The sequence below is a fragment of the Otolemur garnettii genome, unplaced genomic scaffold, assembly GCF_000181295.1.
Source record: "Otolemur garnettii isolate 467f Iridium unplaced genomic scaffold, OtoGar3 scaffold00299, whole genome shotgun sequence".
In the NCBI taxonomy this organism is placed as follows: domain Eukaryota; kingdom Metazoa; phylum Chordata; class Mammalia; order Primates; family Galagidae; genus Otolemur; species Otolemur garnettii.
In genome coordinates, this window is record NW_003852694.1 from 265,166 (window position 1) to 277,566 (window position 12,401).

Below are 12,401 nucleotides of genomic sequence, written 5' to 3' on the forward strand. Positions count from 1 at the left end.
ATAAAAGAAGCTTGTTAAAAATCAAGACACCTACGCTGCCATTCTGAGTCAGCTAACTCTGAGACATAGCCCAGACATCTGAATTTGTAATTAGCACACCCACACCCCACCCCCTATACTCCAAAGTAGGTAGTCTTCCACTTTCAGCCTTGAGAAATGCAAAGAGCAATGACAATGCACTTAACTGCAGAGAAGATAACCACATTGCCGCTCCCCCCCACCTCCCCCCTCCACCCGCCCCCAGGACATTCACCCTTGGACAGTCACTCTGGGTCAGCGAAGAGCTGCATAGACATGTACAGGGCTGACCCGTGTGCACAATCATTGCTAACCTCCCCCACTCACAGTTCTTCAAAGAATCCACGCATCATCTCTTCTAATATGTGCTCAATAAAGGCAACATTTCTGAATAAATTTTTAAGATAAGCAATTTCTTTATTTCCTTGGCCTGATGGCATTAACATTATTATACAAGAATCTGTAGCTGACAGGCTTCTCCCAACAGGAAGGCCTCTGTTCATTACTAGAGATGAATTGAAATGTCCCCTCTGAGTGCAAGTCCTGCTCCCCACCCCCACCCAACCCCTAAAGTGAAAATCAATAAAATCCCCATGAATTACTAAAAGTCATCCCTCCAAACTTTTCTAACTAGCAGCTGCAGTGGATTAAAACCGAAGGAGGGAAGCAGCTGGCCATCGAGAATTATCCTGTGCGTGTGAGACTGCAGGGACAGCAGCACGGGAGCGAGAATTCTGGCTGAGTGGGAGGTGTCATCTACCTTACCTCATCCTGCCTAGTCCCTACCTAACATATCTCTGTCCCTATACATGAAAATGCTAAAGGAAATGCTTGAGTTTTAGTCTGCAATTAGAAAAGCCTGAGGCTCATTAAATTCCAAAGTGGGTGTGGGATAAGGGGCACCAGAGAGAGAGCAAGTTAGACTGAGATGCTCAACACTCCATCATTCCAGTTTAATGCTACAGAAACTATCTCTGTAATCCTAACCACCTGAAAAGGTAAGAGAACCCCATCTAAACTTCTGGGTTGATGTCTACTGCCATCCTTGGTGGTGGCACTGTGACATTTGTCAGGTTATGACTGAGATAGGAAGGGAGGAGGTGAGAGACAGGGGGCCACACTTCAATTACAGTGGGTCTTTTTTGGTCCCCAGGCATGGTCCATTAGCACATATCCTAAAACACTCCTGTCTCCTTTCCATATTGGCTTTTGCAAATGTCAAAATCAGACTCTCTGCCTAAAGAGCAGGGAGTTGCTACCGAACTGCAATCATCTCTGGCCCCAACCCGCCCACCTCCTGATCCCTCTATGAAATTGCACAAAAATTCATTCTCAGGAATGCTATGAAATTGTGTCAACCCAATTCCTATCCAAGCCAATCCAACAGCTCTGTCCTGACATGCTTTCTCCCTGGACTGAGGAAGCAGCAAAAAATATCAATTGAGCATGTGAAAATGTGATGACAGCGTGTGCGGTGTAATGTTTCTTGATGTCTTCACCTTCTGTCTCCTCCATGGTGGGAGCCTCCCTCTCTATCCCCAAGTCCCACACACACCCCTCCCCTAACCCCAAGTCCAGGTGCTCCCATCTGCTGGGCTTCCACCACTCACTTCCCATAGACACTCTCATCACTGTAGGCCACATACAGAAAATAGTCTTCCTCATGGTTGTCCTAGGGGAAGAGATAGGACAACAGTTTAGAAAACATATTCACATTCATCATCTCTAGAATTCTGAGCTGGACATGCCTTCTAAGGTAGTCTGTAAGGTGTGATCCACCCCCATTAAAAAGAGGAACAAAGAATACACAGAACCGGCTATAATTAAAAACAACCTTCATGGAGAACATAATGCCTGTTAAGTGTCAGGGATACAAAAAGGACTTAGTTTGTCACCTTATAAAGCTCAAGTTAGCAAACAGACTAGAGATCCCACAAGGCCTGTATACTGGATTATATGCTAATCGGGAATATACATTACAGAATGAAAGGCTAAAGGTTATTAAAATTCACATAATTCAATAGTGAGACCACACCTTGTGTGAAAGTTTAAAGAATAATACCATTATGATCTTAGGCTGTATTACAGCATGACAAAGTCCTTTACTATAGTTTTCTCATATTAGGGTCTGATACTTTAGCAATTAAACTAAATCATATGAATTATTCTCCCTGGACTTATCTGTTAAAGACAAATGAATCCATTTAAAAACTCTGCTCTAATTTTAAAGTTCATTTTATCTGATTCACTGTGGCCAGATAATGGACAGTGTCCTTCACAGTTTTTGTTCTAAGAAAGAAAGCTACCCTTGTTTAGATCTAAGAGGTTATCTAAACAGAGTTTATATAGGGCATTAACTGTGAAGAGAAACCTTCAGTCTGAGGCCATTAGCTTCCGAGTTAAAAGGGGCTGGCTTTTATTTGTTTTCTCGGTTTACTGCTAAATTGTTACCAAGGAGAATAACAAGAACTACAAATGGGTAAATGCTTTGGAATGTCTACTATTAGGAACCATTTCCTGCTGTTTCAATAAAACCACCCAGCACTAAAACACTATAGTCAGGTAAGACTGAGAAGAGATCTCTAAGGATTAGATCTAGTAGAGTGCTCAAGCTCTAAAGGACAAGTGGTATCTAATCCCCATGCCTTACAGTACCATGTGTAAGAGGATCCTGACAAATAACACCTTGTGCCCCACTTCTCAAGTGTGTGATGATTATACATGGAACAAAAGTGAGAGAATGCCAGGCTGCACTGGACAGCATCCAGCATTGTGTGGCCAGGACCATTACCTCATACAACTGGCCCATGGTAGCACTAGTGGGAGGGATAGTGTTGTTGACAAAGAAGAATAAGGCGTCCTCAGGTCTCAGGTGAATCCTCTTCCGGATTAAGAAGTAGAACTGGCCAACTGGATGAAGGAAGAAGGAAAAGAAAGTCAAGAAGAAAACAAGGGGTTAGAAACAGGGCACCTGCCAGAAAAAAAAAAAAAAATTGTAATTGTTCCTCTGAGGGTAAGTACCAGCTTTATATATCATCTGAGCAGAGCCAAATACTGTCCTAGTGCTTCCAAAATAAAAAGCGAAACTCAATGAGACCCACAAAGTCCCTGACATGTCACTGTAGAGTTTGTATCTCAGACCTAACATTAAGGTATCTACCCACAGCCTGAGGACTACTTTGAGGGAATACTATGTATATGCTGACCAAAACATTCCCAGCATTATCTAAACCTGACTTTGAAATACCCTTTCATCCCCACTCCCACCCTAAGTAAAATTAATGTTGGAAAGAGGTCTACTAGGCTCTGGGAATCTTAGCATGGTCACTCAGCCCTATGTTGAGCAGAGATGCTTTACCCTTTCCTGAGTAAATCTTCTGGAAGGCTGATATTTAAATCCATTAACTCTGGACCAAATGTATCTATAAAACCTTTCCAGCGTCTCCTGGATCCAGCGGGTATTCCACTAAGGATCAAAGTGAACTCTCTTCTACGTTTTATAAATGTAAACAGGATTTACAAAACTTATTTTAAAATTAAGTTAAGAAATTCTAAAATGTAATCCTCTCAAGAGACTAGGCTGGTTTTCCCTTTGGGACAATTTTTTTTTCTTATAGTAATGAAGCTGAAATTTAAAAGTAGCTTAAATAATGGGCATCTTATCTTTCCTTTCAATGTTTTGTGCTTAGCTGTGTCCTAAATCAAACAAGACATGATGACAAGAAATGCTTAAGGGAAATGGTGATGGAAGAAGAACTATCGTTTTTTTTTTTTTTTTTTTTTTGAGACAGAGCCTCAAGTCCCCCTGGGTAGAGTGCTACGGCTTCACAGCTTACAGCAACCTCCAACTCCTGGGCTCAAGCGAGTCTCCTGCCTCTGCCTCTCAAGCAGCTGGGACCACAGGTGCCCACCACAACGCTTGGCTATTTTTTGGTTGCAGCCATCATTGTTTGGCGGGCCCAGGCTGGATTAGAACCCGCCAGCTCAGATGTATGTGGCCAGCGCCTTACCGCTTGAGCCACAGGCACCAAGCCCATCATGTTATTTTTGAATCCACTTACTCTCTGCAGAATCCCACTCATTTGCTTTGCCTCTGTGCTTCTCTCTCTCACAATCTCATGCAAGTAATAAGGATGAACAGTGTTTTGTCACAGAGGAAGGGTCGGGGAGGGAAAGAGCATTACCAGTGAGGTCAGAGGGCACTAGGTACTTCCGCTTGTCCAGATCAGGCACCCTGGCTTTCGGAGCCTTCTCCACAATCACCTAGAAGGACAGGAGGCAAGTGGGGAGATGAAACTACAGAACCCAACCTAGTCTTTTTCTTTCTACATCCTATAGCCATCCTATTGGAAGTGAGCTTGTCGGGCGGCGCCTGTGGCTCAAAGGAGTAGGGTGCTGGCCCCATATACCAGAGGTTCTGGGTTCAAAACCAGCCCCGGCCAAAAAAAAAAAAAAAAAAGGAAGTGAGCTTGTCTAGGCCCAATATAAAACTTGTCCATTTCTTATGCCCCACCCGACCCCTGACGAAACATACGGGAAACAGGCTTCCTGTGGGAGGTTATGGTTTTCTTACTACAATGAAATGAAAATAGGGAGTGCACATGATGAAAAGTAAAAAGATTTTAAGTAATTATAAGTTACCTGTATATTACGAGATATATTTTCTGGTATTTAATTAGAACATCAAGAAAACTGTCTTCTCAGATGGCCCAGATCACCTATTACTAATTTTATTCTTTCTTCTTTCTTTTTTTTTAGTGACAGAGTCTCACTTTATTGCCCTTGGTAGAGTGCCGTGGCATCACACAGCTCACAGCAACCTCCAACTCCTGGGCTTAGGCCATTCTCTTGCCTCAGCCTCCCAAGTAGCTGGGACTACAGGCGCCCACTGCAAGGCCCAGCTATTTTTTTGTTGGAGTTTGGCCGGGGCTGGGTTTGAACCCACAACCCTTGGTATATGGGGCCAGCGCCCTACACACTGAGCCTCAGGCCCCGCCCGTTTTATTCTTTCTTATAATTACCATTTATTAAAGAGCAGATAATGTGGTTTAAATTTTAAACTTTGTCAAAATTTCCAAGAACTGCCAGAAAAATGTTTAAGACATTAAATGAAAAAAAAAATGTTAAAACAGCTCTTACAATGACATTCTGTAATATGGTATAAGTATAATAATTCATTTGCCAATACTGACCATGTTAGCAATTTAAGGGGGAGTTTTTTGCAGTTTTTGGCCGGGGCTGGGTTTGAACCTGCCACCTCCAGTATATGGGGCCCGCGCCCTACCCCTTTGAGCCACAGGCACGGCCCAAGGATTTTAAGGTTTTTAATGTCTATATTATACATCTCTGTAATACTTTGAATGCTATAAGGTTGATGTATTTCTGTAATGAAAAGAGAAAAAATGAAGATATGTATATATACAGATATTTATGCACTTAAACTTACAAAATTGAAAATATCTACTATAAAATTATGAGCTTCAGGGTTTTAGCATAGAAAATACAATCATTCTAGATACAAAACATATAAAGTATAGAAAAGTTAAAGGGAAGAAACAGAAACAAATAATGGACAAATATCTTTAATGGCTACCTTTTTTTATTTTGAGATAGAGCCTCAAACTGTCACCCTGGGTAGAGTGCTCTGGCATCACAGCTCACAGCAACCTCCAACTCCTGGGGTTAAGCAATTCTCTTGCCTCAGCCTCCCAAGTAGGTAGGACTATAGGCACCTGCCACAACACCCAGCTATTTTTTGGTTGTAGTTGTCATTGCTATTTGGCAGGCCTGGCTGGATTCAAACCCGCCAGCTCTGGTGTATGTGTCTGGCGCCTTAGCCGCTTGACCTACACGCACCAAGCCAGGCTATGTAATCTTATTTTTTTATTTTAGATACAGAGTCTCACTTTATTACCCTCAGTAGAGTGCCATGGCATCACACAACTCAAAGCAATCTCCAACTCCTGGGTTCAGACTACCTGCGCCCGCCATAATGTCCTATTATTTTTTGCTCCAGTTTTGCCAGGTCGGATTTGAACCCACCACCCTTGGTATATGGGGCCGGAGCCCTACCCACTGAGCCACAGGCACCGCCCAAGGCTATGTCATCTTTTTTTTGGGGGGGGGGGCGGGCCAAGGCTGGGTTTGAACCCACCACCTCTAGCATATGGGACCCTGCCCTACTCTTTTGAGCCACAGGCGCCACCCGGCTATGTAATCTTTAATCAGTCACTTAACCTCTCTATTTCACTGTTCTGATGAATAAAAGGAAACATTTCAACTTTATCTTTACAAAGTTATGGCACTAATATGATGGTAAACTCCAGGAATACGTCAATTTTATGTGAATGCTTCATAAGAAGCATTTTAACTGGAGGGCAGGGAGGCATTCAGAGAGGAACAGGAAGGAGAGGGGCACTAAAGTCTTGGTTTACCAGGAAACATTTCGAGTTTCTAGAAATCCCAACTCTACCCCTCATTTACAATGAACCCTTTTGAGGTTAGGTTTCCCCTTTTGAGTCTCAGTTTTCCTCATATGTAAAATGGGGCCAACATTCAACATGGCAATTAGCAAAGTTTAAAATCAAACCATCTGTTCCTAACAGTTTCTTGCTATGTGGGAGGTTTTCTTTTCTTTTCTTTTTTTTTTTTTTTGGATTACTACTATTTAATCCAAAGTTTATATTCAGCTTCTATCAGCTATCCTAATAATTTCCTTTTCCTTTCCAAGTTCATGATTCGCTCAAGAATCACATATTGGGCTGGGTACCCATAGCTCAGTGGTTAGGGGGCTGGCGGGCTGGAACCTGCCCTGGGTGTGCTAAACAAACAAAACAAAACAAAAAAATAGCCAGGCACTGTGGTGGGCACCTGTAGTCCCAGCTACTAAGGAGGCCAAGGCAAAAGAATCACTTGAGCCCAAAAGTATGAGGTTGCTGTTAGCTATGACCCCATAGCACTCTTCTGAGGGTGACAAAGTGAGACTCTGTCTTAATTTAAGAAAAAAAAAAAAAGAAGAAGAATCACATATTGCCATCAGTTTTCATGTCTCAGTTCCACAATCTTCCTTTTTGTTTTATTCATGAACTTGATGTTTTGGAAGCATACAGGCCATTATTTCATAAATGACTCTCATTTTAGATTTTTGCTCAATTTTCCTTATGATTATGTTACACATATTTAGTAAGTACATCACAGAAGTGGATCTGTGTCCTCAAGTAACTCCTATCAGAAAGCACATGGTGTCTTTTCATCCTGTCATTGGTGGTGGGGTGAACATTATTCACTTGGTTAAAGTGGTGTCAATCATCGGGAGGCACCTGTGGCTCAGTGAGTAGGGTGCCAGCACCATAAACCAAGGGTTGCGGGTTAGAATCCAGCCCCAGCCAAACTGCAACAAAAAATAGCCAGGCGTTGTGGCGAGGGCCTGTAGTCCCAGCTACTTGGGAGGCTGAGGCAAGAGAATCACTTAAGTCCAAGAGCTGGAGGTTGCTGTGAACTGTGATACCACAGCTCTCTACCTAGGGTGACAAAGTGAGACTCTGTCTCTTAAAAAAAAAAAAAAAACAAAAAAAAAAAAGCCCATCAGGTTTTTCACTGCTAAAATAGTATTTTCACCTTTGCAATTAATAAACGTATGCAAAGACACTTTGAAACCCTGAAAACATACTTTTTATCAAACTTTTCTCTGCTATTTTTCTTTTTTTTAAGAGACAGTGTTTCACTCTGTGCCCCTCGATAAGAGTATGGTGGCATTACTGTTCACGGCAACGTCCAGCTCCTGGGCCCAGGCAATTCTCCTGCCTCAGCCTCCCAAGTAGCTGGGACCACAGGTGCCCACCACAGGCGCCCACCACAAGGCATGGCTATTTTTTTGTTGCAGTTTGGCTGGGGCTGGTTTTGAACCCGCCCGCCTCCGTATATGGAGCCGGCGCCCTACTTACTGAGCCACAGGCGCTGACCTTCCCTGCTATTTCTAGCATCTTTGCGATAGAGCCTCAAGCTGTCACCCTAGGCAGAGTGCTGTGGCATCACAGCTCATAGAAACCTCAACTCCTGGGTTCAAGCGATTTTCTTGCCTCAGCCTCCCAAGTAGCTGGGACTACAGGCACTGCCACAATGCCCAGCTATTTTTTGGTTGTAGTTGTCATTGCTGTTTGACACGTCCCGGCAAGATTCATACCCGCCACGTCTGGTGTATGGGGCTGGCACCTTAGCCGCCTAAGCTATAGGTGCCAAGCCTCTAGTATCTTTTTTTGACTGATGCCTAAATCACTAAAATAATGATTTTCAAATTATATCATTCCTTTTACATTTACTAGCTGACATGCCTCCTCCATTTATCTGTTTTTTCAATTATTATTTACATCATTAAGGAATCATGGATTCTTATTTCATTCAGTGACTTATATTCAGTTATTATTATTAATTTTGCTGCTCAAATTGTCCCAGATTTGGCCCAAGCCTTTTAGCGCATTCTTATGGCCTTCCAATGTATCTTTGTCATTCATTATGTACCTCCTACCTTCTATCACAAAATGTTCCTGGTTCATCTTGTACATTCCTTGACACAGAGCTAGATTTCCTATTGCTCCAATAAGTCCAAAATCCTTTGCAAAATAATGCTATTTAAAAACCAAGATTTTAGGTTGGGTGCGGTGGCTCACGCCTTTAATCCTACCACTTTGGGAAGCCAAGGTGAGTGGATCCCTTGAGCACAGGAGTTTCAGACCAGCCTGAGGAATAGATACGCCATCTCTACTAAAAACAGAAAAATTAGCCAGGCATTGTGGTGGGAGCCTGTACCAATAGACCCAGCTACCCCAGAGGGTCCATTTGCAGCTTTTCAATATGCTTTATCTATTAAGATAAATTCAAGATCCTATGAATCCCCTTCCCAAGGAATAAGCATATCTTTCCTTTTGAACAGTAATAAGGAGATATTGGTAGAGCTAAGCTCAGGTGATGTCAGCAGTCCGGTATGTGACTGATAACACCACTGGTCAAGCTGGAAGGGGCTTTGCTTTAAAAAGCACTTACTTGTACCCTATCTTTTGTAAACAGGACACTTTGCCACAAGATTAATAGTTCTCCCAAGGGCACAGTGAATTCCTGCAAAAGCTCAGAACTAGAACCAAATTGTAGAACCTGCGTCACATCTCAAAGAGGGTCACAAGCTAAGCAGCTCAAGACCAGGTGGGAGGCTCATCACAGGTTAAAACTTAACTGGAGGTGCACTGAAATCTCAATGATCATCTTACACATCATCATAGACTAAAACATTACCACAGAACTATAAGAGGGAGAATTAACAGACATAAATATTCTACATGAATGCATATAAATTACTGAAACATGAAGAGCTCAGTTTGGAATGAAAATGTGGAAATTCTATCTAGATTTAAGAACATACAATTTGGAGGCTGTAACTTACATACATAAAGGTGCTGGAACACAGCTTTGTGCTTAGAGAGTTCTGAATAAAATACACAGGGTGCCAAAAAAAAAGAAAACACATTTTAAGAAAAGATAAAAAGTATTAAAATTGTAATCTTGAAAATATACAATATATAATGTATAATGTTTGTTATCTTGTATATTGTATCTTGCATCTCTTGTAATTGCAGAAGTCAAACCTGATTATTACAATTTTAATACAGTTTTTTCTTAAGATCAGGTTTACATTTTTAGCACCTTCCCTCCTAATCATTTTGTGTCTGATTTGCCTTTCTGCTACCACACTGCCCAGGGATGCGCTGAGAGCAGCAACAGTGTATCTATAGCCAATGCTTAAGAGCTAATTCTGGTTAACAGAAATTGAGAAATAGTATGGGACGGACACAGAGCTCCATGCCCAAAAGACAGAGTTGGAATCCCATCTCTGCCACAGACAGCAATGAAATCTTTAGGAAGCTGCTTCATATTCTCCATCTGCAGAAAGGGGATTATAATTGTTTGAGTATTAAGTCAATGAATGAAGAGCACAATACTGCAAGGGACATGGTAAACTATCAGTAAAAGTTAACCGTCATTTTTAAATATTGCTTGACAATGGGTTTAGTATGACTAGAATTAGGGGGAACTTTTTTTTTTTTTTTTTTTTTGAGACAGAGCCTCAAGCTGTCCCCCTGGGTAGAGTGCCATGGCATTACAGCTCACAGCAACCTCCAACTCCTGGGCTCAAGCGAGTCTCCTGCCTCCGCCTCCCAAGTAGCTGGGACCACAGGCGCCCGCCACAACGCCCGGCTATTTTTTGGTTGCAGCCATCATTGTTGTTTGGCGGGTCCGGGCTGGGGATTCGAACCCGCCACCTTAGGTGTACGTGGCTGGCGCCTTAGCCGGTTGAGCTATAGGCGCCGAGCCAGGGGGAACTTTTAAAGCAGGCATCGACGGTCCAAAATAAGGAAAATAAGTTGTTAAGGATACTTTATTAGGTAAAGGTTAGCTCCCTGCTCTTGGCTGAAAACCCTTTGTGTGTACTTCCTGGGGAATGGAAAAGCCCTAATATTTTCCTTTCCTTACAAGAAAAAAAAAAAGTGCACAGGGCTTCTACTGCCTGGCTAAGGCCCAGGTTGCCTTCTAGAAGCCATAAAACCATTCAAGTTAGGTAAGGATCGAAGAATCCCAAAGAGTGCTTGCACGTCAGGACTAAAAACATCAGATAATTGCAATTCGTTTACCTCTAAGTTGTCATACTTATCCTAATATCCCTGCTGGAAGATAAAGAGCGCAACCTTAGAAGCTCTGCTCCCCTAATCTCCAAAATCCAACAGCTGTTGTTCCCCCTACCACACTTCTGCCCTCCAACTTGGCTGCACAGCCTACATCTGAGAAAAGCAAGGCAAGTGGGCGGGGGAGGGGCAATGGGGAAAACCGCCCGGATGCTGAAAAATGCCTTAATATTTCTTCTTCGTTCTTCCTCACTGCCTGCACTACTAGTTTTAACTACTTAAGCTGGAGTCCAAATTGGAGAGAAAAAGGCCTCAGCCTCACAGAATCCAGGTATCATCTTATCACAGTCAATACCGAAGGAGGGCTGGCCGTCCCCACACATGCCCTGAAGCCAAGAATGATGAAGCAAGCTGGCCGCTGCGCAGAGAACGTGACCTTGTTTTTTTCTGGGCCAATGTCCTGTGACGCCCCCTCCCCTCTCCTAATTCTGAGAAAAAAACAAAAAGAATCTACTCACTTCTGAACCTTTCCTCCCAAGCCCAATATCGTGAAGAACTTCATTAAAAGGGAACTGATCTAAAGGAGAAATCGCTGGGGACAAACCCCAGTATTTCAGTTGCTTCCATAACAATTTCCCTGCACTCTTTTAAGGGTTGCAAATCCAGGCCCCATCCTAATCACTCTAGCACAAATGGGCCCGATTCGGTGAACATCTCGACCCACACACGTTCCGAATACTGCTGAGTCACCGAAGACGTAGGCTCCGCTCTAAAAATGCGCTCAACTCTAAAGATGGATACGGACCCTAGGGATGTGGGCTTAATAGGCCCGCAGTGTGAACGTCCATTGGCTCTAGTCGTGAAGGGCGTTCAGGGTTGAGTGATTTGGGGGACCTCTCTCCTCCAGAGCCCTTTGCAGCTACCGCGGCAGCCATCACGACCCCCACACGTCCGCCCCCCACTGTGCCCACCCCCTTCCCGCTCCCAGCGCACTCACAGGGACCCTGTCCGGATATTTCTTCCGGATCTTTTCTCCTTCTTTTTTCCGATATTCAAAGGGATGGTCCTCCTTATACTGGAACTTCATGGTGGACCGCAGGGTTTCCAAGATCCCCCGGACGGGGCCTGCCACCCTCGCTGATGACTGCGTCTCTCTGGTGTCCTGCTTCCCTCCGCCAATCCAATGTTATCAGACCCGCTTCCGAAGTTTCAGTTCCCGTCACAACACTGCCTGGCCGAGCGTTCAGAAGGGATCCGGGGCACCCTTGCCTTGAGATAAGCGATAACCAGGTAAAGAAATCCCAGCGGCTTTCCCAGAAGAGCTAGGAACACAAAAACACCTCGGCTGCACGAAGTCCTTGACGTCACAAAGCCCCGCCCACGCCAGCCTGCTGGACGCCGCGGATGGGGGTGCGCAGAAACAGTATCCACTTCTTTGTATTTTTTATTCACCATAATTTTTCTAAATCTGTTTATTTAAAAACATAAATATGTCTTGTGACTATTTTATTGTGATTATGGCATTAAATATGGCTTTTCGGCTAAAAGAAAATGTTCTAAAGATGTCTTTTCCCCTCTCCTTTGCTGTTTCTTGGTTGGGCCCCAAAACAAATACAAAGGGCAAAAATCCAGCTTTTTCCAGCTGGTGAGTATCTGGCTTTTGGAGGCGAAGATGACAGGGTATCACGAGATCTCTTTGGCTAGTGCAGAAAT

At 43.4% G+C, this 12,401-nt stretch overlaps 1 protein-coding gene across 1 annotated transcript; it reads right to left on the reverse strand.

The window, feature by feature from the left end:
- Positions 1-410: 410 nt before the first annotated feature.
- GABARAPL1 (GABA type A receptor associated protein like 1) lies at positions 411-12,027 on the reverse strand. The gene is made up of 4 exons (XM_003803367.3): positions 11,686-12,027; positions 4,203-4,281; positions 2,810-2,928; positions 411-1,690 (listed from the first exon to the last, which is right to left on the reverse strand). Exons 1-4 carry the CDS (start codon positions 11,773-11,775, stop codon positions 1,625-1,627), a joined length of 354 nt encoding a protein of 117 aa, XP_003803415.1. The 5' UTR covers positions 11,776-12,027; the 3' UTR covers positions 411-1,624.
- Positions 12,028-12,401: the final 374 nt, after the last annotated feature.